At 41.1% G+C, this 27,541-nt stretch overlaps 1 protein-coding gene across 3 annotated transcripts in view; it reads right to left on the bottom strand.

Moving 5' to 3' along the window:
* The window catches only part of LOC124723157 (homeotic protein female sterile), a 263,408-nt gene that overhangs the window by 189,368 nt on the left and 46,499 nt on the right, over positions 1-27,541 (bottom strand). For all 3 annotated transcript variants that reach the window (XM_047248347.1, XM_047248348.1, XM_047248349.1), the window contains exons 4-5: positions 26,321-26,551; positions 2,912-3,106 (exon numbers count right to left, since the gene is read on the bottom strand). In XM_047248347.1, coding sequence (XP_047104303.1) covers positions 2,912-3,106; positions 26,321-26,551 — 426 coding nt within the window. The remainder of the gene's footprint in view (positions 1-2,911; positions 3,107-26,320; positions 26,552-27,541) is intronic.

Below are 27,541 nucleotides of genomic sequence, written 5' to 3'. Positions count from 1 at the left end.
ATAGTTACAAGGAAAGCTAACTTCTCACATATAACATGTGTCACCCTTTAAGATATATACAAAATTTCAACTAAAACCTTAAATAATGGCAGAAATTGCTGGACTTCTGGGGCCAAAATTTTTCTAGTCGGTTGGTCCTCAAAAGCGTTAAACTTTGAAAGTAACGCTTCTCAAACTGCCATTCACAATATTTTCCTGCGACCTGTAAGAAACATTAACAGTTATGACGTCACGCTCATTGAAAGCAGTTTGTTGTTACGAAGTGTTGTGTAGTCTTCGTCCTAAAGGCTTTGACACATTTTCTGCTGCCGGCAATCGTTCATGTGTGCACGGTGTTTTGTTGTAAATGGCACATTTTCTTTGCAATTGAAATTTCATTTTGGTGTTATCATCTCATTCATGTTTTATTGCTGCTGTATTATTCTGCAGTAGTGGGCTAAAGTAAACTTTTCTGTTAGAGTATCAGTTATTACCAATCAAAGCTACAAAAGTTTAATTGAAGACTAAAACAATGAAAAATTCCCAAAATTCTAGAAAGTTCCTGAGTTTTGCCCAGATTTCCCAGGGTATATATACACCATGAAATTGCTGATAAGAACATGTTTTAGAACTGAAGATGCTGAGATACTTGTACCAGAGGCAACAGACAGCATTCCAACATCCATCCGCATGGGCAACTTTAACCGACACAACAAAACTAATGATATTTCATAATCCCCCCCCCCCCCCCTTCCTATGCACAACATATTGTGCTGCTCGCCCACCTTCATTTAAGCACAGTGTTTAAATCAATGGTGTGCATATTGCAACAGGAGGGACACAATACTGAGACAAGAGGAACTGAACAGTAAGTTATGTGATATTATGAACAATTCAAGAAATTCTAACTTTATGAGAATTGCTCAGCTTATTGCACAAAGAACCTGACATTTGGGCTAACAAAGAATCTCTGAGAAGGGTAAGGCATGGCGTGATCAGAGAACAGACTGAATGAGGATATCACTCTGCGGGTTCATTCTGGGGATATTCTGAGAAATTGGACGAGATGAATTTCCTTAATTCCTGTGAAATGGCCTCAGATTTTGAAACACTACAATGGCTTTGTGTGTAAGGCTCCAGCTTAGTACAGAGATGTGATCAATCTCAGTCTGAAGTCAATTTTGTTTTACTTCTAATTTTTTTCTTTACTCTTGCTCTGGTTTCACTATCAATAACAGTTTTCAGTACCTTGGTTCCAAAATATATGACAAAGAAAGAAAATAAATTACTTAATATGTAGAAAGCACATAATAAGTTATCATAAATAGAAATTTACAATTTTTTTTAACGACTGATAGTCATCATGGAAGTACTGGTAAGAAATTGTTTGAGCACTACAAACATTGTATGAATGACATCTTTTCACAGTTGTGTTTAAGTTTCAATACGAATGCCTACCAGAGTGAATGGTTTTAGTGTGAGGTAGCTGGAATCTGGAAGTACACCACTACTCAGTCAGTCCGTTCTCTGATCATTTTCCACTCCCCCTTGACCCACGTCTTCCTCGTGTGAAAAAAATTATTCTGTCAATGAAATTGTTTTCAGAAGGTGCCAGAGAAAGAAGTTATATATGAATAAGAAGAAAGTTTCAAAAATGGGAAGCTATATTAGATCTTTAGGATGTACCCACTGGGTTACTTAGATGATATGTGGATTCACATATTCTGTGAGAAAATGCTGGTTGGTTGATTGATAGTGTTTAAGGAGCATTGTTACAAGTGTAGGTCTAAGTTTGTTATTCTATGCATGGCATTGGTGTATAGATGTATAGTGTGTGAAAGAGCTCCACTTGTAAAAATACTGAAGTGTTCACTATTACTACCTCCCTTTCCTGTTTCTCGAGTGTCAATACAATAGGTCTTTCATGGGGAGAAGGTCTTCAGTTTCCTTTGCAGGTAATATATTCTTATTAATTCCGTAACAATACTAACACATTCATGTAATAAATAGAGTGCTGCAACTCTTTAAGACAGTCATTTTGCACACACGAAATTTTCTTCTCTAACTAGGCAACACAGTGCACAACAAAAAGGCCACTGTTTTACAAGTACCTTTTTAAATCTGCACCAACAGTTAGTGTTTAACACTGCTTGGGCAGCAAATCTATGAGAGACTCTACATTGCACGTATGCTGTGGCTGTTGTGATCTGGCATGACAAGGAACATTTACTTTGCATAGAACTTCAAGCAAAGTTAAGCTGATTTTGCAATCAAAGTGCTGCATCTTGTCAAGACATTGTCATAATTTTAATGTCACCAAGGACGAAAAAAATGTGAAGATGCCAGTTACTGGTGTCTCTTAAGCACTGCAACACCAAAGGCTGCATTCAATTGTGCAGACTTAATATATAGCATATGGCTAAATTCTGTATTAGGGCATTTATTTGATATTACTCAGCAATATTCATAAATATATCTCCATTCTCCTCCACATATTCAATTATTATGTTTGTAATATTTCTAAGCAGACATGTCAAACTTCAGACTTCATGTAATTTTATTTCTTAACAAACTTCAGACAATGCAGAAGCAGGAAATGTTTTATAAACTACAAAATGTTTACTATATAATCTTAGGCCTTTTGGACACCATACAAAAGATGCAGTTTGGTATTTACTGCAGAAATACTGACCAAATCAGTAGACGGCACTGAAGGCCAATTAATGAAACTGTGCAACACCTCCTTCCTGGCACTGATGCTTCAAATATTGTTCAGATCACAAAGCTACACAGAATTGCGGACAGGAAGACACAAGCACAAAGCTTTGCCTTCACAATACTGTTTTCTTTACTTTTTTTTGCCAAATATGAGATGTGAAATATTTATTTTCATAGTGATCAGATTTCTAATTAAATTCACTTAATTACTTACTTTTGTAAGGAAGAGCTTTTCAAGGGTCTGGGCCATGACCACAACATCTTCACCAGGTTTGTTATAGACATAACAATTTGTAAACATAGTATTGAAATCTTGAATACATTCTCTTCCACTCCAATAATAGTTATGCTCAAGACGTTTCTTTATTGTCCCCAAGTCCATTGGCTGCTTTATTATTTTATGATAGTCCTGGAAAGTGAAACAAAAAAATTCAATAAATAAAAAATCATGCTAAAAGTTATTTCTCCAGTAGTATACCCAAGTTCAGTTTCTCACGGTGGTGGTGGTGGTAGTGGTAGTGGTAGTAGTAGGGTAAATGATAAAGATATATAGGATTAAATACTATGAAGGAATTTCTGATAAAATTATGAGCCAAAAAAATTAGCACATCAACAAAAACCTGGAAATCCTACCAAAAACAAATGTTCAAACAATTTACGTTATAAACACCTTAGTAGTTTGGGAAAACTTGTCCCCCACAAGAGCTGATGTACCCTTGCCCTCACACCTGATAACCAGCTTACAACCAATAATAAGGGGACCTGTTTGCGATGGAATTCAGACAATGGTGCAACTTGGCATTTCTCTCACGCAAAAAGCACTGTTGAAGGTTAAAATCATATTTCAGTACCAGAAAATATTTGATCAGCTGAGAACTGAAAAATTAAGTCTTTTGTGTAGTATAGTAAAACCCCCTTTTCACATTTTTCAGTGGATTGACCCCAAAGAAAGTTTTGCATCACCTCGGTTCCAAGAGTTCTGGAACCTGTACAGAAAATTGGACGAGAGATCAACATAAACATCATTTCCGCCCTTTTTATTGCTCATAAAAACCACACATTGCATGTTGTACCACCATACAGCGAGACCTTCAGAGGTGATGGTCCAATCTCCGGTACACACCAGTACCTCTTATACCCAATAGCATGTCTTCCTGCATTGATGCATGCCTCTATTCTTCGTGGCATACTATCCACAAGTACATTTAGGCACTGTTTGTCCAGATTGTCTCACTAATCAACAGCAATTCGGCATAGATCCCTCAGAGTGGTTGGAGGGTCACTTCGTCCATAAGCAGCCCTTTTCCATCTTTCTCGTGCATGTTCGATAGGTTTAGTGTCTGGAGAACATGCTGGCCCCTCTGGTCAAGCAATGCCATTATTCTGATGGAAGTTAATCACAAGATGTGCACATTGGGGGTACGAATTGTTGTCCATGAAGACAAATGCCTTGCCAATATGCTGCCGATATGGTTGCACTATTGGTCGGAGGATGGCATTAGCGTATCATACATCCCTTACAACGCCTTCCATGACCACCAGCGGTGTACATCGGCCCTACATAATGCCACCCCAAAACAACAGGGAGCCTCTAGCTTGCTGCACTTGCTGGACAGTGTGTCTAAGGTGTTCAGCCTGACCACGTTGCCTCCAAACAAGTTTCCGACAATTGTCTGGTTCAAGGCATATGCGACACTCATCTGCGTTGAGAACATGATGCCAATCCTGAACGGTCCATTCGGCATGTTGTTGGGTCTATCTGTACAGCACTGCATGTTGTCATAGTTGCAAAGATAGACCTCGCCACTGACGTCAGGTGCGAAGTTGTGCATCATGCAGCCTATTGTGCACAGTCCGAGTCTTAACACAACGTCCTGTGGCTGCACGAAAAGCATTATTCAACATGGTGGCATTGCTGTCGGGGTTCTCCGAGCCATAATTCTTAGGTAGTGGTCATCCACTGAAGTAGTAGCCCTTGGGAGGCCTGAGCGAGGCATGTCATCGACAGTTCCTGTCTCTCTGTACCTTGTCCATGTCTGAACAACATTGCTTTGGTTCACTCCGAGATGTTTTGACACTTCCCTTGTTGAGAGCCGTTCCTGGCACAAAGTAACAATGCGGACATGATCGAACCACGGTATTGACCACCTAAGCATGGCTGAACTACAGACAACACAAGCCGTGTACCTCCTGCCTGATGGAATGACTGGAACTGATCGGCTGTCAGACCCTCTCCGTCTAATAGGCGCTGCTCATGCATGACTGTTTACATCTTTGGGTGGGTTTAGTGACATCTCTGAACAGTCAAAGGGACTGTGTCTGTGATACAATATTCACAGTCAACGTCTATCTTCAGGAGTTCTGGGAACTGGGGTGATGCAAAACTTTTAATGTGTGTAGGAAACACAACAAGCAAAAATGAGTAACTCTTGTCACTCTTTATATTGTTCAGTATATGAAATTGAAACAATTTAAATATTGACCATTTAAAAAGAATTGAAATAATTATTTTTGTTTCTTTCTGACACCAATTAGCTCTAACTGCCTCTCCACAGTATACAAAGCATCAATCACAAAGGCAGTGGCCAAGTGCTTACACACAAACATGTGCACAGGTTTCCCTCTTTGCTCTGGCCATGTCAAATAATGAAAATAAAACAAGCAAGCAAAAATCTTTCGTCAAACCACACTGAAAAGATGTTCTTGTTCTAATGTGAGACTTATTATTTACAATCATCATGGTAAATAAAACTTAACACAATACTGGTTAAAACAATAGGCACAAAAAATCTACAGTTTGTTGCCAACAAGGTCACTCAGTTCTGGGACAAAATGGGTGAGAAAGAGGGTGGCAATTGTCATAATGTTACAGAGCATCTCGAGGTGGAATGTTTAAACCTGACATCAGGTCATACCAACCTAAGATTCTGCGCTTAGTATGGATGACTGTGAATTTGAGTTAAAGCTGTTTTAATACAATACGATGAGCACAAGGAAGGTTGCTGCTAGAGTCACTATCATCAGATCATGATTACCATAAAGGTAGTAACTTGGCATACTTTCCCACTCCTACAAACACTGTGACCCATAATACAAGTGGCGGTGACCAGACATGTTGACAATGAAAATCTTGATTATTGTGCCAACACTATGCTACAAGACCAATAACTTTGCATATAGTCTGTGTTTTCTGTTTTGTTCACAGGCTGACTTTAAGCACGAATATGATGCACTTTTTGCAGAAATCTGTACGAAAACCAGTGTTAAAGGTCATGACAACGTCGAAAAATACTTAAAATAAAGGAAATATTGTAAAACAGAATCATTATGAAGGGAAAGCATTGCATTTAGAGAATGGGACTTCTGTTGAGAGCGACAAAATTGAACATAAAAAGCGGGAATACATAAAATGCAGGAACATAAAAACGGGGTTTACGGTATATCAATGGTTAATGAAGAAATTCTCAGAATAAAATAGTAATTTATAGCTCACTAAAAATTCGGTGTCAGATTAATTCATTTTGTGTCACATGGAGAAACATCGCTCAGTTATCCAATACATGTAGAGAAGTCAACATGGAAAACTTATCTTATCCTACAGAGAACATGTAAATATCAGCAGCAATAGAATGCAACTACAGTGAAATCCCTCTTTTACATTTTTCATGGTACTTTTAAAAACATGTGTAAAAGTCAGGAAACTGTAGATGGTGGGAAATTACTTTTTAAGAACACACAAGTTCCATATTTCAACAATACATTGGTAGTTCGAAGCTTTTGTGTGTGAAGAATGCAGAACTATAGTTCATTTCAGCTTCTTCTGATGGATTTCATTCTATCTGGTTCTTCCAGTTCATAAATACACTTTGATGTCAACATAAGAAATTAGCATAAACCTGAAAGTGAAGCCACTATGCCATCTCATTCAGTTATTAAGGAAAAAAAAATCCAGACTTATAGATGACGTGCGCAATTGAATCTGAAAAGTATGAAGTAACAGATGTGACAGCATTTATTTCCTTCCTGCCTAGCAGACACGAATGATGTTAGTAACATTTCCACTGAATGTGGCCTCTAATAAGGATTAGAGTTAAATTGTTATACAGAATCAATTGTTTGTACACAGATTCAAGGGAGATCTTATTACGTTATTGTTCAACAGCTGCAGCAGACTGACGTGGACTCTACACTTTGGCATCTGAGATTTACGCCCACTCAAATTGCTCGGTGCATGAAATTCCGCAGAAGTCCGTCAGATGTCAATATAGCCACTTTGGACTGAGGAGGCAACTGCATTCGACTTGCATGATGCTCGTCCCGAGTGTCACACGCTCTTATTGCTCGGCCATCTGCTACTGTTACCCGAGCACTGCTCTGTCGCCCACTGCAGGATCATAGATAATAAGCACGAGATGAAGGATAGTGCGAAAGTTAAACTTGATTCAAAATAAAATATCCAGAGCGTGAGAGACAATGTTTATAACAATGTTTGGGAGAGAATTTCATCAGTGACTGATAAGGGTGTCAGTTACGTGTACTCTGCTCTCCTGTCCCACAGATCTGCCACCACCCATCTGAAGGTAAATAACTGCAAGTGTAATTTCTAAAGCATTAACAGTTTCAGTGAAAGCTACACTAATTAAAAAGTTGCATAGGAATGGCAGATAGAGACCTCCTTTTTATATCAGGAGCTTGTAAATATAGGTTCAGAATTTGGAGAGGAAAAAGTTTCCAACATTTTGCCTCATCCAAAGTAGTACAAAACCCTGAAAGACAAAGTCGATGAAATACTAGTGGGTATGATGCCCAGCATTAACCAGGCCATCGGCATGAATGTGTGTGGATGTACAGCGGATATATGGACCGACATATCAGAGAATGTGTTACTTATCTAGTACTATGCACTTTGTTTATCGAGATTAGGCACTGCGAAATATGACACTGGTGATGAATCACTTTCCTGGGGAGGGGGGGGGGGGAGGGGGGGGGGAGGGGGGGGGGAAGTAAGTATGAGTCATTTATTAAGAACATCAAGGAAACATATTCAAATTGTTAGGTGTAAATCTCCAGCATTTAAGTAATATTTCTTTTTCCCCTGAAGAAGGCACTAATACGTGCAAGGCATGGCAATCCTTTCAGCATTATGCCTGCATCACACGTTTTGAACACAGTCCTAAAACACGTGTTATATAACACGTATTTGATACATGGGCTTGGAGTGGTTTATTTCACGACATACGATGCTGAAGATAATGTAATGACCATTTCATGATGAAAACTGGTGACATGAATTTGATACAGACAAGCTTGAAGCAAGAAACAGAGTACATACAACAGCTTGATTAGAATGCTACAGTATCTACCAAACCAATAAGACAAAATTGTTGAACTGCTTTAGGAGAAAGGTTTGTCTGAAAACTTACTGGTTACATCAACAATGCTGCAAAAGAACTCTTGACTTTTTAGAGCCATTCAAAGGTGCTACAGGAACACTGGAAGATGAGAAGTTTCCAACAGTTAAGTTTGTTTTGTTATTGGTGCACAAACTCAAAAGTCATAGTAATATGAGCACAAAGGCACAAGGGTGTATACGTTTAAATTACTGTTCTCACATTGTATGTCTAGCAAGCGAAAATTGTGTGTAATTGCAAAATGCTGCTTTCAGTATCACCAGTATTTTGGCAGTACACTAACACTGTCTCTGACTGACAAAGCAAACTTGATCTGAAATCAATCAATTCACTGTAATTACGCTTACAGGGAATAATTTGGAGCCAATTTTGTTCCTGTTAGATTTCTAATTTGTTGGGTCATCAAGTTCACATATTTACATTTGAATCATTACAGCAGATTGGCGTTATCAAAAGCAGCTAGGTGATGATTCATTACAAGACTGACAAAAGTTGGTAGCTACATAGTTTCCTGTGACATTCCAAACTATTCTCAAAATTTGATTATTGCATAAAGCAATCTAGTTTCTCTTAAGGATAACAATGATGTCACGATTACAAACTGCCACTCAAGTGTATATGTGTACAGCTTAAACTGCCGTCCTGTCCCTAGGGTGCCTTGTTTGACCACAGCCTGCTTTGAGCATTCATAATCAGGAAAGTCGTGCGTGGGCATGGTAGGATCGAGTGAGTTAGCAAGCAAAACTTCTTATTTGATACCTCTAGTAAACTTTACCCAAATGATGATAGATCATAACCACAAAGATATAAAATACACTGAACATATTGACCAAGTTGTTCTGTGTAGAGAGAATCGGGGATCATATTATAAGCACTGTGTCTACTGTTTAGGCCAACTGCACACCAAGTTATTCTGATCAAGCCTTTCTTCGCACTTTAATGCATACCCAGTATCCTCTCATTCATTTTCTGTGAGCCTCCCTTCTTTGTTCAGTCTATTTATTGTTAGTTTCAACTTTGGCTTTTTTTTTAAAGCGCTGATGTCTTCCAAGTTTCTTCTTGGCTAGGTTAAATTCCTGCACGTCTTCCTATGTGGCTCCATCTCTTTTATGTTATGTCGGACCTCCCTGAACCAGCGACTCACTCACTCTTCAGAAAATAGGGAAAAACTGGGATCGATCCTGTTGTGTGTTCATAGAAAGCAGTTTTTAAATGGAAGTGCAGTTTGTAGCTATGCCATCGTTTAATTTAGTATTCTTGTATTGGACCTAAGGTCTTCATTTTCTTAGATCCTAACTTCTCTTTCACACCTTTCGAAGAAATCTTGAGGTCATCTGCTGCATACCGTGTGTCCAGTACGATAACTGCACCATAGCATCACAGTTTAGCATCAAGTAATGTGCAGCATTTGATGTAAACATTTCTAGTCAGCTGGTATGTCATATCCATCTTGTTGAGCCTTGAGCTTTTTATCAATATTTGGTTCTATCAACTATATTAGATACTTTTAACTTATACCATTCCCCTCCCAATTTTTACTGTTATTTTTTTGATTTTACATCTGCTTCTCTGAGCACTGGCTAGACGTCTCTTGTAAACTGCTTCCTCAAAGGAGATCTGGTTGCATGCCTACTACAATTAGATTTCAAGTGCTTGAATTTGTTTTGTGGGTGGGCCTGGGGAACCTGAAAAGATCAGATGATTATCTGCAAAAGCTATGCAGTAGATAGACTTACTGAACTTTCGCAGCCTTCATTATGTAGTTCTTTGCACCACTCACAAATGATTTTCACATTAGTGGTGGTGGTAGTTAAGTGGTGTTGAGTAATCATTCATTTTCTCTAAAACAGTGCCTTTCAAACTTTTTGGGTCCACTGTCCTTTTGATATGAATGTATATGAAATGCTAACATGTTAACTTGTGGGAAAAGTATTCTCGTGGTTTTTTACCAAACTACCATGATTTGACTCAAAATATCATTTCAATATATTGCGAAGCACATTATCAGTAGCAAGGACATTGAAACAAATGACACACTGAAGTCATTCTCCATTTCTAACAGCAGTACACAAAAAAACAAACTCAAGTAGCTCTAGTCATACTTTCTACATTTTCATATATTCATGTCTTTAGAACAGCAAGATACATTTGAAATGTCACATTTAACATTAGAACCACCAGAGCGGTCAAACTGACTGCAACACGTTTTGAAAACGTTATTTTGACTGCAGTTTTTGTCGTATTACAATAAGCTTCGGTGACTTTCCCAGGTTAAAGGTCAGAATCACCCATACTAAATGTATTTATTTTTTGAAAAGTGGTTAGGATGTTGTTAAGAAGTATACCTAGAACTGCAATAGTCATTTTGACTGCTGTATTGATTATTGTAATAAAATGTCTCACAACATGTCCTCCTCCTGGTTGAGATTAAATCTTAACGATCAGTCTCTAAACAGCAATAATATGCAGAATAATGAAACTCTTAATTTACTTATGTTCATTGTTTGTCTCTGTGTCTCCGGTCAGTGTCTCCGGTCATATTGTCATTCATTAACTCATAGCAACATAGTAATCAAGGCTCACAGATCTCTGTCGCTTATCAATGCAGAATTGTTCGCACTCTTAAATGATATTCCAGATGGTAAGTCTTAAGCAGAATGTGGCCTAGATGCAGAAGACCTAAGAGAAGATGTGGACGAAGATTACTGTCAACCAAACGATCACTCTGGAAGCAGTGATTCAGCTTATGCTGAAAAATGTATGGGTGATTTTCAGCCAGGTTAGTAATAATTAACAAATGTGTTATTTACATGTCAAAATTCAACTTTCACATAAAATTCAAGATTTAGATGACAATTACTCTGGGCAGACACTTCTAATTTGAAGTTTTCTATTGTTTTATTACAGCTGTAGAAAATGTATCATGTAAAACAAGACATCAAAAGGGACAGATCAACACATGCCTTCCAAGGACCACGTAATATGTTGCTGGGTATTGATGGCATCACAGAGTGAACTGCTGCAGAGTTTGGAAAGACCACATCTGGCAGATTGGCGAGTATACCATCATCAGAGAAAATCCAGGACCTACACCATATTCAGAGCGGTATGTTTCTGATGTCAGTGTAGTGAGTGCATGGTGTTTGTTTATCGATGAATCAATACTGAATGACATAAAACACTGAATGGAAACTGAGGCAAAATGTGTTCTACGAAATGAATTGTGGAGTGTAATTTTGGGGATTTATTGTATGCTCTCAGTGTTCTTGGAGACAATAGTACTGAACTTTATTAACTGTGGTCTAAGAAGTGGGGCCCACCTGTCTTCAGTGATACAAAGGCGAGAAACTGCTTTCAAGAAATTATAACATTTTTGCACTTCGACATTAGACACACAAGATCAGAATGTTTGAAGACAGATAAATTCACTTTAGTATCAAAAGTTTGGAACAAATTGAAAATTGCCATTTGACCTATATTCCAGGTGATAATCTGACTGCTGATGAACAGCTTTTTCCAAGCAAAACAAAGTGTCCACTCTTACAGTATATGCCAAACAAACCAGATAAATTTGGTATAACATTTTGTCTTCTTGTCTACATTGACTCAAAGTTTCTGTGCAATGGGTTCCCTTATTTAGGAAATGACGACAACATATAACGTGACCAGACTCTTCCTGGAAGTATAGTAATGAAGTCAATGGAGCCATTTCAAAAGAAGGAGCGAAAAGTGACTACAGGAAATTTTTTACAACAGTGAAGCTGGGCGAGAAGTTGAGAACTACGGTACTAGCATTGTTAGAACAATTAGACGATCAAGGAAAGAAATTTCAAATGCTGTGAAGGCAATGTAGGCTGATGTTTACCACTCGGATCTCTTCAAACATTCTAGTAGCATTCTCACTGCATATCAAGGCAAATGAAACAAGAATGTGCTTCTGCACTTTGCATTCATAAGATGAACTTCAAACAGGTTCGGAGGAAAAACCACCAGAAACAATAGATTTCTACAACAATACAAAGTGTGGTGTTGATGTGGTGGATCAAATGGCAAGAAAATACAATGTTAGAGCTGGTACTCGTAAATGGCCAGTTCACGTATTTTATAAGATCACTCGTCGAAATTATATCCTGAAGCTAGCATAGGAGTTTCGTGTGGGGTACATGGACTGTAAAAGTAACCTGGCAGAAACAGGAGCTGAATCTGGAAACACTGTGGAAGGAAATAAAATGAGGAAACAATGTCAAATGAAGAAGTGTAGGAATAAGACAAGTTATATCTGCAAAACGTGCAAATGTACACTATGTTCCAGCCGTTCAAGAGTTAAAAAGTTGTCCATGCTGAGTGAGAACGCAACCATACAAGACAAACATTCGAAAAAACTAACCTTCAAACTGACTGACCCTGAATACAAATGTGTCAGCAGTATGATTAGGCTTCCATCTACCTCACTGCCACAGTTACAGTACTCATTTGCCAGTTATTAGATATCACTCTTTGTCCACAAAGAGAGTAGCTGGTAGTGTAAGTGCAATAAATGAGAATTATGACTCAAATACCTTTGTCACCATACTCCTATACTATTTCCTGTGAATATATGTCTTGGAACAGTACACTTTGCACATTACTGAATTACCCGCAAATTAGAAAGGTTAACCAATCACGTACACGAAAGTTCAGGTTTTATTTTACGTTTGAGTGAGTTCTACAATACATCATCAGAGTTACATGGTAGTGTATTTCTGTCCCAAGTCACTTTCCACTGTCTGGCTTCTGAAGGACTGCTGTTTCTGACAGTGTTGCCAGTTCGAGTCTGCACATGAACTGTGGAAGGAGCAGACAGACAAGTCATGAACAAAAAAATGTTATGGAAGCTAAATTTGAATTCAGAGGTGAACGAAAATATTTTTGTTAAGAGTAGTAACTAATATAAACCACTAAACACTAAAGCCTGTCTTAATTTTGTTGATCTTGGACATTGATATAATGTGGCAATAAAGCTTCCTGAACAGGAGCCACATGATATTTTGAAATGAAACTACCACCAGCAATTGACTATGTTTTTTTATACATTTATTTCACTATCACAATTTCAGCTGTAGAGCCATTTCCAAGTGCAAGGTGAAAATTGCAATTTGATCAACAGTTAAAGGAGCATTACTTCAGTTTCCATCTTGCACTTTAAAATGGCTCTACAGCTGAAATCATCATAGTGAAATAAATATATAACACCTTACAGCCAAGTAATGGCAATAATTTCATTTAAGAAGAGTATTATGACTAAGGCTCCTAATCAAGGAAAAGTCATCACATGATATTTCCCTTTTCTACAGCCTACTGTATTTCAGAGTGAGTGGAAGCGATTTCAGCTGTGAGCATGTGTAAAGCTCATTTTACACGGCAGCATATCAAAGCAAACAAGCGAACCAGCATTCACAGACCATTTGCCATTGTTCACCACCATTTGTTTGTATCTTTAAACAAGCATTTATGATGGAGGTAATGGAAGATAACACAAGGGAACAAGTAAAGTAGGCCAACTCTACTAACACTGCATATTCTTTTCTGTAACATTCCTCACAGGTTTCACTAGGTAATACTAGATACACTATGATGTAAATCTTTGATATTGAGATAGGATTTTTTTTGTCCCCAGTTTTTGACAAAGAGAGCAAAATGGAGTAGGGAAATAAGTATGTAGGTGTAAGAATTTGTAAGTATTCACGAAAAGCATGGAGGTAGTGCATTTAAAACTGGGTATCAGTTCCAGCCTTCTTTACCATTATTCCAAAACTTTACATACATATCTGCTGATGTCTTTTGCTGATTCCTCATTACACTAAGTGGAAATTTAAAAGCAGAACATTTATAAAAAACACTGTGCAAAACAGCTGAAGAATACACTCTGTGATGTTAGCACAGAAAAGGAGACAACACGAGCTTCCTCTGATGCTTCATTAAAAGACTAACAACCAGCTGAACACACACACACACACACACACACACACACACACACACACACACAACAAACTTTATCAAATGTTTTCTTGGAATCACCAGAGAAAATTCTCATTCCCTTTTTTTTTTTTTTTTTTTTTTAGGGCGCAAAACTTCTATGGTCATATGGTCATTAGCGCCCCGTACGTGACGTAGAAAACAGGAAAAAAAACGAAATTTAAAATCAGCAGCAATGGGAACAAAGTCATAAAATTTGAGAAACTAAAGGCAGAAGGAATGCTTAAAAATCCACTATAGAAAGGGGGTTGGTTGTCCCCAAAAAAAACTTCAAATGACTGACGTCATTTCACTGTCACTAATAAACTGTAGAACGCAGTCAGCTGAGCGCGTGTCATCTGCTAAAATCGACGATAGATCAGGCGATAGCTGTAGACGGGAGCGTAACGGATTAAAATAGGGGCATTCAATTAAAAGGTGTCTGACCGTCCACAGCTGAGATCAGTGGGGACAGAGTGGGGGAGGATCACCGCTTAAAAGATGTCGATGACTAAAAAGACAGTGCCCTATCCGGAGTCTAGCTAAAATTACCTCCTCCTGACGACGCGTTCGGGAGGAAGAGGTCCAAGCGCAAGGAAGGGCTTTCACTTCCCACAATTTATTATGGGGAAGTGTTGACCAATACGCATGCCATAAATGAGCAACTTGGCGACATAAACCGCTCCGTAGATCGGTAAAGGGAAGAGACTGAATAGCTGGCCGAGGAAGAGCGACTGCAGCCTTGGCCGTTATATCGGCCGCCTCATTCCCACAGATACCAGCGTGTCCCGGGAGCCAGAGGAACGCCACTGACACACCCCCCAGGTGGAGCAAGCGCAGACAGTCCTGAATCTGGAGGACCAGAGGGTGCACAGGGTAAAGAGCTTGGAGACTTAGGAGAGAGCTGAGAGAATCTGAGCAGATTACGTACTGTATCCGCTGATGGCGGCAGATGTAGTGGACAGCCTGGAGAACAGCGTAAAGCTCCGCAGTATAAACCGAACACTGGTCGGGAAGCCGAAAGTGATTTGGGGTGTCGCCAACAATATAGGCACTCCCTACACCTAACGATGTTTTCGAGCCGTCGGTGTAAATAAATGTGGCTTCCGTCGTTTGTGCACATAGAGCAGCAAATGCCCGAAGGTAAACAAGTGTAGGGGTACCATCCTTGGGAAATTGACATAGGTCTCTGAGCAAGTCGATCCGGGGACGGAGCCAAGGCGGTGCTGTACCCCAAGTTGTCAAGAAGGTTTTAGGAAAGCGGAAGGAAAGAGAATGGAGCAGTTGATGGAAGCGGACTCCCGGGGGTAGTAGGGAGGAGGAGCGGCCTGCATACCCGACATCAAAGGAGGCGTCGAAAAAAAGGTCATGGGCTGGATTAGCAGGCATGGAAGACAGGTGGCTAGCATAACGACTCAGAAGGACTGCCCGCCGATTGGATAGCGGAGGTTCAGCAGTCTCAGCATAAAGGCTTTCCACAGGGCTGGTGTAAAAAGCTCCAGACACTAAACGTAATCCACGGTGGTGGATAGAGTCGAGACGCCGAAGAATAGACGGCCGAGCAGAGGAGTAGACTATGCTTCCATAATCCAATTTCGAGCGCACTAAGGCGCGATAGAGGCGGAGAAGGACCACTCGGTCCGCTCCCCAAGAGGTGCCATTCAGGACACGGAGGGTGTTAAGGGAACATAGACAGCAAGCCGAAAGATAGGAAACGTGGGAGGACCAGCACAGTTTTCTGTCAAACATAAGACCCAAGAATTTAGCGACGTCGGAAAACGGAAGGTTGACAGGACCTAGATGTAAGGAGGGCGGAAGAAACTCCTTACGTCGCCAAAAATTAACACAAACGGTCTTACTGGGTGAGAAACGGAAGCCGGTTTCGATGCTCCACGAGTGGAGGCGATCGAGACATCCTTGAAGACGTCGTTCAATAAGGCTTGTCCGTTGAGAGCTGTAGTAGATCGCAAAATCGTCCACAAAGAGGGAGCCCGAGACATCAGGAAGGAGACAATCCATAATTGGATTAATGGCGATGCCAAACAGTACAACACTCAGCACGGAGCCCTGGGGTACCCCGTTTTCTTGGGAGAAAGTACGGGAGAGAGTTGTGTTCACCCGCACCCTAAATGTGCGCTCTGCCATAAATTCGCGAAGAAAAAGGGGCAGCCGGCCTCGAAAGCCCCAAGAGAACAGTGTGCGGAGGATGCCTGTCCTCCACCAGGTATCGTATGCTCTCTCCAGATCAAAAAATATTGCTACCGTTTGGCGTTTCCGGAGAAAATTGTTCATGATATAAGTGGAGAGAGCAACAAGATGGTCAACGGCAGAACGATGCTTTCGGAATCCGCATTGGGCTGGTGTTAAAAGACTGCGGGATTCCAGCCACCAAGCTAAACGGTAATTCACCATACGCTCCAAAACCTTACAGACACTACTCGTGAGAGAAATGGGGCGATAGCTTGAGGGGAGATGTTTGTCCTTTCCAGGTCATGGATACCATCCGGTCCTGGGGCGGAGGAGTGAGAAGAAGAGAGGGCATGTCGGAGTTCCCGCATGGAGAAAACAGTATTGTAGCTTTCGTGATTTTGAGAGGAGAAAGCAAGATGTCGCACTTCCGCTGCACGTTTCTTCGGGAGAAACGCTGGCGGGTAATTTGAAGAGCTCGAAATCTCAGCAAAGTGCTGACCCAATGAGTTAGAAATTGCGACGGGGTCCACTAAGGTATCATGCGCGACAGTGAGCCCAGAGACCGGGGAGAAACTAGGCGCGCCGGAGAACCGTCGAAGCCGACTCCAAACTTCCGAGGAGGGAGTGAAGGTGTTAAATGAGCTAATAAAGAATTTCCAGCTTGCCTTCTTGCTATCGCGGATGACGCGACGGCATCGCGCACGGAGCTGCTTATATCGGATACAGTTGGCCAAAGTTGGATGGTGACGGAAAATGCGAAGAGCACGTCGCCGCTCACGTATTGCGTCACGGCATGCCTCGTTCCACCAAGGAACTGGGGGGCGCCGGGGCAATTCGGAGGTGCGTGGTATTGAACGTTCCGCAGCTGTAAGAATAACGTTTGTAATATGTGTGACCTCATCGTCGACGCTAGGAAAGTGACGGTCATCGAATGTCGCTAGAGACGAAAAAAGTGTCCAATCGGCTTGGGCAAACTTCCAGCATCGCGAGCGCATATATGGCAGTTGAGGCTGCAGTCTAAGAACACATGGAAAGTGGTCACTCGAGTGTGTATCATCAAGGGCGAACCATTCGAAGCGCCGAGCTAGCAGAACAGTACCGACCGCAAGGTCCAAATGAGATAAATTTGCCGTGGAGGCAGACAAAAATGTGGGGACCCCAGTGTTAAGGCAGACTAGATACGCTTGGTGGAAGACGTCTAGCAATAGTGAGCCACGTGGACAAGGATGTGGAGATCCCCAAAGCGGGTGGTGGGAATTGAAGTCCCCAACCAGCAAATAGGGGGGTGGAAGCTGATCAAGAAGATGAAGGAGATCAGCTCGTGCCATTGGTGTGGATGATGGAATGTATACAGTACAAAGAGAGAACGTGTATCCAGAAAGGGAAAGACGGACGGCGACAGCTTGGAAGGAACTGTTTAAGGGGATTGGGTGATAATGGAGAGTACCATGGAGCAGAATCATGAGTCCTCCATGGGCTGGAGTGCCTTCAACAGAGGGGAGGTCATATCGGACGGACTGAAAATGAGGGAGAACAAAGCGGTCATGGGGACCCAGCTTTGTTTCCTGAAGACAGAAGATGACCGGCGAGTAGGATCGTAAGAGGATCGACAATTCATCCCGGTTGGCGCGAATGCCGCGCATATTCCAGTGGATAATGGACATAGGGTGAACAGAAAATGGAGGAACGTGACCAAGGGTGCTGTCAACTCAACGACTGCTCAGAGCTTGCGACCGGCAGCATGGAATGGCATTCAGTCGAAGGCAGAAGATCCTGATCCATAGGTTGGTCAGGAGCAGCTCCTGCCACCAACGATCGGCCAGTTGACCGGCCACCAGCAGTGCGCCTCGGCGACACAGAAGATGGCCGAGGGCGATTTCCGCCAGGTGGTGCTGTAGATGGGACACGCCTTGGCGGAGAAGGAGAGGAACTGGGTTTCTTCGTAGCCTTCTTGGAAGTATGATGTTTAGATGAAGGAGGAACCGATGGTTGTGAAGTTGCGGTACGTAAAAACTCTTCACGAGAATGCTCTTTTTTCGAAGACTTGGCGTCTGACTTTTGGGCTCGAGATTTAGCAGAACCCGACGAAGGGTGAGCCAGAGAGTGGGCAGGCGAAAGTGGTGAGGTTGAACGGGCGATCTTTGCGCTGGCCGATCTGACGACCGTGGTACTAAATGTGAGGTCGCAAGTCTGCGTGGCCGCCTCCTTTGTTGGCCGAGGAGAAGCAAGGACAGTGCTGTATTTTCCTTTCTGAGGCACGGTGGGCTGTCGACTGGCGAGTAACTTTCGAGCAGCAAAGGTCGACACCTTTTCCTTCACTCTTATTTCTTGGATGTGCTTTTCGTCCTTAAAAACGGGGCAATCTCGAGAGGAAGCAGCGTGGTCACCCATACAGTTGATGCAGCGAGGGGATGGAGGTGGACAAGCACCCTCATGGGCATCCTTGCCACACGTAACACATTTGGCCGGATTGGAACAGGACTGGCTGGTGTGATTGAACCGCTGACATCGATAGCAACGCGTAGGGTTTGGGACATAAGGGCGAACGGAAATTATCTCATAGCCTCCTTTGATTTTTGATGGGAGTTGAACTTTGTCAAATGTCAAGAAGACAGTGCGGGTTGGAATGATGTTCGGGTCAACCCTTTTCATAACCCGACGAACAGCCGTGACGCCCTGGTCAGACAGGTAGTGCTGAATTTCTTCGTCAGACAATCCATCGAGGGAGCGTGTATGAACGACTCCACGCGAGGAATTTAAGGTACGGTGCGGTTCCACCCGGACAGGGAAGGTGTGGAGCAGAGAAGTACGCAGCAATTTTTGAGCCTGGAGGGCACTGTGTGTTTCTAACAACAGGGTGCCATTCCGTAATCTGGAACAAGACTTTACAGGACCCGCAATTGCGTCGACACCTTTCTGAATAATGAAAGGGTTGACCGTGGAAAAGTCGTGACCTTCGTCAGACCGAGAAACAACAAGGAACTGTGGCAACGATGGAAGAACCGTCTGTGGCTGAGACTCAGTGAACTTACGTTTGTGAGCAGACATAGTGGAAGGTGAGGAAACCATTGCGGAAGAATCCCCCATGATTACCGGCGTCTTCGATGGCGCGCTCCTCCCTTGTGGGGGCCCTCACCGAGGGCACACCCGCCTTAGGTGATTGTTCACACCTCAGGTCACTCCTCCCGACAAACGGACGGAGGGACCAATCGGCACTTTCGGAAGGTATCAGCTCGGGTAATCACCCCTCCCTGGGCCTGGCCGTTACCAGGGGGTACGTACGTGTCCTACCTGTCTACCCGGGGCGGGGAATTACGCGTTACCCCGTCACCAGCTACGCATGGAAGTGCGTGGGTCGGCCTTCAGACACGCACAGGGAGGAAAAAAGAGAAAGGGAAAGGAAAGAAGAGGGGGTCTCAAACGCCGCAGCGGAGAAAAGGGCAAGGAGAAGAGGGAAGGGAAAGAGAAGGACAGAGGAAGGACGAGGACTTGCAAGTCTAAAAAGCAAGGAATTTGGAACAGTTTCAAGCGTCCGTCTCCGGACGTAGGCACAAACCATACTCCCAGAGGGGGAGAAAGGGAAGGAAAGAGCCAGAGGTATGGGGGGGGGGGGGGAAGAAGATGGGGGACGGGGAGGGATGCAGAAAGGGAAGGGAAGGTATGCAGCCCGGAAAGGAAGGAGGGCCACATTAGCTCGGGGTCCCGTGCTCGCTACGCACGTGTCCACAAAAGAGTTGTGGACCCCCTGGGGGGTCATTCCCTTGTGTCAGTTCCAGTGTAAACCAGGATTAAGTGAGCAATTTATTCACGCTCTCTGCCATCCTTTTCTATTACTTTGTGTCTCTTCCATGGGCATTTACTCAGTAGTGAATGGAAGGGAATACCACAGAATGAGATCATAATAATGATGTTGTTGTTGCTGTGGTCTTCAGTCCAGAGACTGGTTTGATGCAGCTCTCCATGCTACTCTATCCTGTGCAAACATCATCATCTCCCAGTACTTACTGCAACCTACATTCTTCTGAACCTGTTTAGTGTATTCATCTCTTGGTCTCCCTCTAAGATTTTTACCCTCCACACTGCCCTCCAATACTAAATTGGTGATCCTTTGATGCCTCATAATATGCCCCACCAACCGATCCCTTCTCCTAGTCAAATTGTGCCACAAACTACTCTTCTCCCCAATTCTATTCAATACCTCCTCAATAATTATGTGATCTACACCATCTAATCTTCCGCATTCTTCTGTAGCACCACATTTCGAAAGCTTCTATTCTCTTCTTGTCCAAACCATGTATCGTCCATGTTTCACTTCCATACATGGCTACACTCCATACAAATACTTTCAGAAACGGCTTCCTTACACTTAAATCTATACTTCATGTTAACAAATTTCTCTTCTTCAGAAACACCAGTTTATATTTTATATCCTGTCTACTTCTACCATCATCAGTTATTTTGCTCCCCAAATAGCGAAACACATTTACTACTTTAAGTGTCTCATTTCCTAATCTAATTCCCGCAGCATCACCGGATTTGACTCCATTCCATTATCATCATCTTGCTTTTGTTGATGTTCATCTTATATCCTCCTTTTAAGACACTGTCCATTCCATTCAGCTGCTCTTCCAGGTCCTTAGCTGTCTCTGACAGAATTACAATATCATTGGTGAACCTGAAAGTTTTTATTTCTTCTCCATAGATTTTAATTCCTACTCGTAATTTTTCTTTTGTTTCCTTTACTACTTGCTCAATATACAGATTGAATAACATCGGGGAGAGGCAACAACCCTGTCTCACTCCCTTCCCAACCACTGCTTCCCTTTCATGTCCCTCGATTCTTATAACTGCCATCTGGTTTCTGTACAAATTGTAAATAGCCTTTCGCTCCCTGTATTTTACCACTGCCACCTTCAGAATTTGAAAGAGAGTATTCCAGTCAACATTGTCAAAAGCTTTCTCTAAGTCTACAAATCCTAGAAACGTAGGTTCGCCTTTCCTTAATCTATTCTCTAAGATAAGTCGTAGGGTCAGTATTGCCTCACGTGTTCCAACATTTCTACGGAATCCAAACTGATCTTCCCCGAGGTTGGCTTCTACTAGTTTTTCCATTCGTCTGTAAAGAATTAGTGTTAGTATTTTGCAGCTGTGACTTATCAAGCTGATAGTTCGGTAATTTTCACATCTGTCAACACCTGCTTTCTTTGGGATTGGAATTATTATATTCTTCTTGAAGTCTGAGGTTATTTCGCCTGTTTCATACATCTTGCTCACCAGATGGTAGAGTTTTATTAGGACTGGCTCTCCCACGACCGTCAGTAGTTCCAATGGAATATTGTCTACTCCGGGGGCCTTGTTTTGACTCAGGTCTTTCAGTGCTCTGTCAAACTCTTCAAGCAGTATCATATCTCCTATTTCATCTTCATCTACATTCTCTTCCATTTCTATAATACTGTCCTCAAAAACATCACCCTTGTATAGACCCTCTACATATTACTTCCACCTTTCTGCTTTCCCTTCTTTGCTTAGAACTGGGTTTCCATCTGAGCTCTTGATATTCATGCAAGTGGTTCTCTTTTCTCCAAAGGTCTTTTTAATTTTCCTGTAGGCAGTATTTATCTTACCCCTAGTGATATGCGCCTCTACATCCTTGCATTTGTCTTCTAGCCATCACTGCTTAGCCATTTTGCACTTCCTGTCTATCTCATTTTTGAGATGTTTGTATTCCTTTTTGCCCACTTCATTTACTGCATTTTTATATTATGATAATGCTTGCAAAACATTGTGATTTTGCATTCACAACTAAATTGTTTCTTGCTGTGAATGTAAACTAAATTATGTAACAAGCAGGAAATCTAAATATTTAGAGCCTAAAAAGCTTGAATATAAAGAGCTCTGTTAGCAAAGTCCACAAAATGAATGTAAAAGTGGCACTTCAGGTCTTCAGCCACACTGTTTCTCTAACTGACAATACTTTTACAGCAACTAAAGAATTGCACAGTGATATAGCAGAGAATACAGATTGTTTTACGGAATTTATGAAGCCTTCTCTATCTAGTGAATGGCAGAAGAGCAATCAATTTTTTTCAAATTATTGTTGAATTGTTTGATGTTCTGAATTGCAGGACAGCAATGACCTCAAACCCATATAGGTGTGTATTATCAGAACAATGCCTAGTAGTAACGGAAAAAAGTGAAAGGACAAAAGAAGTTTTATGTGCAGTATGTGAAATTGACAAAATGACAGGTAAAATCACACCATCAACATGCAGTACAGGCTTTTTTTTTTTTTTAAACAAATTGTTAGTGTTAAGTTTTGCCGAGTGGTAGATAGAATCAAGACGCACCAGAGAATTTATTTTGAGTGTACCGTCGAAGGTGGCTACAAATGGAACCCAACAGCAAGAACACCAAGTTGTTCCTCACAAGCTCTATTAACTCTCATATGAAACCTCCTGGCACTTCAAACTGCAAGGGTAACACTGATCATATGCTGGTACTGAATAACTATGGGTTAGAAAAGGAAGATTATGAACCCTGGCTGTTGGAGAGCTCTTGAAACGTGGAAATCCCTCCTCTGTGGATTGAGAAAGGCGTACCACTGATACTGAAGAGTAGTTTTCTTCTGAGAGGAGCCCAATAGCAAATTTTTCTGGCTACTTAGTACAAAAATGAACCTAAAAGTATGGTTGTTTGAGATATAAGGAAATACTTGTGGTAATGAACTTCAAGAGGAGAGCAATTTATTTTTTCTCCATAAAAGTTACTTAACTGTCAGTTTGTGAGATTCTTCAACTGGGCTCAGAGCTCCTATTACTGAGTTAATAAATGGTACTGAAATGTTTTACAGGCATATGAATCCTGGTTTGCATTTTACTGATAAGGAAATATTATATTTAGGATCTTTAACTAAATGAAATACAGACTTGACAAATTTCACTGGCTCAGTGATAAATATGGAGAACATAAGAATTTTAAATCTTGTGCTAAATGCAAACTGTATTACAGTTGCAGAACAATACTGAAAGGCAAGTTTCGTAAAACTCGCCAAATTTAAGGTATTAAAAATTAGGTAGTTTCTTTATAGTTTATTCAAGTGTGAAACAAAATAAATCTTAGTTACACTGTGCTAATATTTTTCATTGTCTTTCTTTTATCACTCTACTCCCTTAAACTGGAAGGAAATATGAGGGGTATTCAATAAGTAATGCAACAATTATTTTTCTGAAAGCAGGTTGGTTTTAGGATTCCAATACTCCATACTATTCCCCACTCTTTTGGCTACAAAACCTTAGTTTTCAGCATAATCTCTCTTCAATACAGTGTCCATACACCACCTTACTGGAAGGGTCTGTATGCCTACATGGTTGAAGCCAGTGTCAACATCTTGCTGCATCAATAACCTCCCCATCGTTCACGTACTGCTTCCCATGGAGTGCATTCTTCAGTGGATGAGTGTGTCAGCACTACCAACAGGAACATCCAGTTGAGCAGTGAAGCGCCTGAATATCATCCGTCTATCACCTTTAATTAGAATGTCCATACGGTCAACATAGCACGTATCACAGCTGTGCGGGGCTGACCGGCATGCAGGAGATCCGTCAGATTTGTGTGACCTTGATGTCACGACAGACTGTTCGCTCTATGACTCAGCGTGGTTTTTAGTCACTGCCAGGTCTCCAACAGACTTTCTGCAAGTACCTATGATTATCTGCGATGCTCTCGTTTTCCGCCATAAGAAACTCGATGGCAGGTCTACGCTTGAAATGCACCTTCATTACAGATGACATTTTGAAGGCTGTGTATAGTCACAACCACAACAAATTCTGAGTTTTTTCAAACAAAAGTAACCAAGAAAAAAAATGTGTGTATTACTTATTGGGTTTCCCTCATAACATATTAAACCTGAGCAAAAGAATACTGTTTATGACAGAAGAATGTGATAATATACTGAAGTTGCTTACAGCCTCACAGTTTTCTTGAAGATGCAGTTGTTCAGTGCACGGATTAAATGACGTTCATTTACAAATGATTGTAGTGACATACAAAATGAGGTTGTGGTCAAGAATGTGCACAGAAACACACAGGAGGCGAAAACCGTTTCTTAAACTTGTTTAGTCTCAAGGTGAAAAATATAATGTCACCATAATTTACCTCATCCTTATGCTCACTGTGCAAAAATAAAGGATTATGTTTGTAGCATCAAGACGATACTTAGAGATACCCAAGTTGTATACACTAGACGAGCCATGTTCAATTTTTTACTTTATTAGTGGTTGTGATGAGCCTTCTACACTTGTTACTGATCAGTGAAACTATTATTTCAAGCAGTGAAATCTCTGTGTTTTGTTGTACATATTTGTTTTAATGTAGGACACGAGCCACTAGATGAAAAAAGGTAGACAGTAGTGAGGTGCCTGTTCACTTGTGCTATCTGTGAGTACAGCGCTGCAGCTCGCAGGTGATGGCTTACATTCTGATAAATTTATTCGTACTTACTCTTGCTATCGTCTGATAATCAGGAAACAAATATAACCACTATGATTGTATTGGGTACTGATTGTAAACTGAATGACTGTTTGCATAAGCAACTGATACATTTGAATGCTAAAGCAACACAGTCCTTGAGCACATTGCTGTAGGTGACGAAATTTGGTATCACCACTGGGAATCAGTCGAGAGCTTTGATGATCCAATGGTGTCATCCATCGTCCCCTCATCCCAAGAAGTTCAAGAGCCAGCCATCTGCTATAAAAGTGATGCTCACTCTGTTATTAGATTGTTGAGGGCCACTGATTATTGATCTCTAGGGACCTGATGTCGCCATTACTGGGGAAGAGTTCAGCACAACTCGCTGGAGAAATTATTGCATGAAATTAAGGCAAAATGTCGCGAAAACAACAACAATTAGTGCTGCTGCTTCATGATAATGCACGTCCTCATATCGCAAATGTTGTAGCACAGGAAGTTACGTCAACCCAAGTGGGCGACACTAGAGCACCGCCCTAGAGTCTTGAACTCTCCCCATGTGATTATTACATCTTCAGTCCCTTAAAAAAGGCCTTGGAGTACTGACAATTTCTGCTGGACAAGGATGTGAAGTGAAACAGTTACAGACTCTCTCACACAGCAGGACAAGGTGTTTTACCAAACACGAATCTTCAACCTGGTGATTGCCTCAATGCTCACAGCAACCTTGCATGATTAGCATTCTGATTCTGGAAAGTGCAGCATTTGAACAGAACATTTTTGATCACCCCTTATATTTTTAAGAAGCTGAGAAGAAATTGGAAGCTATCCAGCGTTATATCTACATAAGGAGATTTTTGTACCTACATTTTACATACCAAACAAGCTGCACAATATAGAGCAAACATGCCATGGATGGCGACGAGTGTGTAAATTGTGCAACTGCATAAATCCAATAATTTCTCAAAAAACTATTATTGCAATAAATCCCGCTTTCAAGTGCTTAATTCGTTAGCAATGTGTGTAAGTGTTACTTTTGACTGATTACATTTATTTACATTTTTGAGAGGTGTCCCTATTGTAGAAATAAAATTTGTTTGTACAATTACAGAGCTGATTTGCGATCATCAAGAGAAACCTTGATAAAAATTGCTTGGGAGAAACAGCAAACGACCTTCAGTTACAATTTGCTACAGGGCAAACACTCTTTGCTCGGGGTGGCCTGCAGGACTGGTCGAGCAGACTTCTATTCAGCGACAAACTTATTCCCACGGGTAAGGACACCTCATCAAAGAAACAGTGTTGCCAGTTCTGTGTCGTGTACAACAATGATCATAAGTGTTCCTTATGACATGTTTATTAGAACTATGGAACACTTCTGAACCACATAATTTTCCTACACGAGATCAGGAACTGCCAAGCTTGATAATAGTATTGTACAGTTTCAGAAAATTTGTGAGTGTAACCACTTAGTACACTGAAATACTACACAATATAAAACACTGTAACAATACGAAACATCATCAAAGCTGCAAAACTTCATGTTGCAGAGTACTTACAGGTAAATTGAGCTTCTTAGCATCCACCGGTTGATAAAATGGCCATGCAAATTGATGTTTCCATACTGTCTTGAGCACTGCTTTCAAAAGAAATTGAAGTTGATTGGTAACACGGCCTGGACGGTCTGGATGTGGGTAAAAGGGAGGCTGAACTACACCATTAACTGGCTCCAGATGAGGTTCCTCCCTAGGGGGTGGTTCAATCACATCTTGCTGGCTGCTATTTGCATCCTATGGGGGGGAAAAACACATTTACAGTAATACATTAAAAAATTTGCGTCAATAAAGTAACTAACTGAACAACAATTACGCCTGTCTTTAAAATGAAGAGCAAGCACCACTTGTGGTGGGGAAGAGGCCATTCTCTGAAGGATGCAACAACTGCTGGATATTATCAATAAAAATCAGTTTTCCAACTGGCACTACAGCACATTCTATCGTGGTTTGTGTGTATTCTGTTTGTATGCATTTCTTGTGTAAGATGTTACGAGTAAACTGACGATTCTTTAGAGTCAGACTCTTGTATATAAAACAGCTTCAAATGTCTGATCACAAATGAGTTACTATGTGAAACATTTGCTTTATTCATGTAAGTGAGAAAACTGTACAAAAGGTTAGAAATTATGTATAAAGTTTGTTTTAAGTCACTAAGTGCTCTTATTCTTCAATACTGAATTAATGAAGTCCAGGTATTTGCAAGCCATTAGTTACCCTGCCTCAAGACAAACCGATACTTTCTATCTTTAGTCCTTTTCTACTGAAATGTTTTAACAAGGACTATACTTCTTAATGAGCAGATTATGACAGCATTTTAATTTTTTTAATTCGGTCAGTAATCACATGAAAGACAGAAAATCTAATCTTTCCTGCCCCTGGAAGCTATTAGATGGACAACCCGCCAATCGGCCAGGGTACAGTGCCTCAGGTTCCAGGATAGTCATTTGCTACATTTAGCGCAGAGATATTCCATGCTAATGTGGTCCAGAGGTTCTCACATGACCATCATGGATTTTGGCAAAGTTGTGTGTGAACAAAACCATGTTCCCAATAAACATCAGTAAAGTTTCACTATCATCAATTCAGTACTTCGAGATATAATCATTTGTTTGACCCCCATGGCGCAGCTTTCAAGAATGCACCCAGAGTTTTTGACACCTTTGAGACATAATAGCTATGGCAATATTTTTTTTTAAAGAAAATAAACTTGGCCATTTTTTACAA

The sequence above is a fragment of the Schistocerca piceifrons genome, chromosome X, assembly GCF_021461385.2.
Source record: "Schistocerca piceifrons isolate TAMUIC-IGC-003096 chromosome X, iqSchPice1.1, whole genome shotgun sequence".
Lineage (NCBI taxonomy): Eukaryota > Metazoa > Arthropoda > Insecta > Orthoptera > Acrididae > Schistocerca > Schistocerca piceifrons.
Note: the sequence above shows the minus strand (reverse complement) of the source record. Positions and strands in the feature narration are given on the sequence as shown.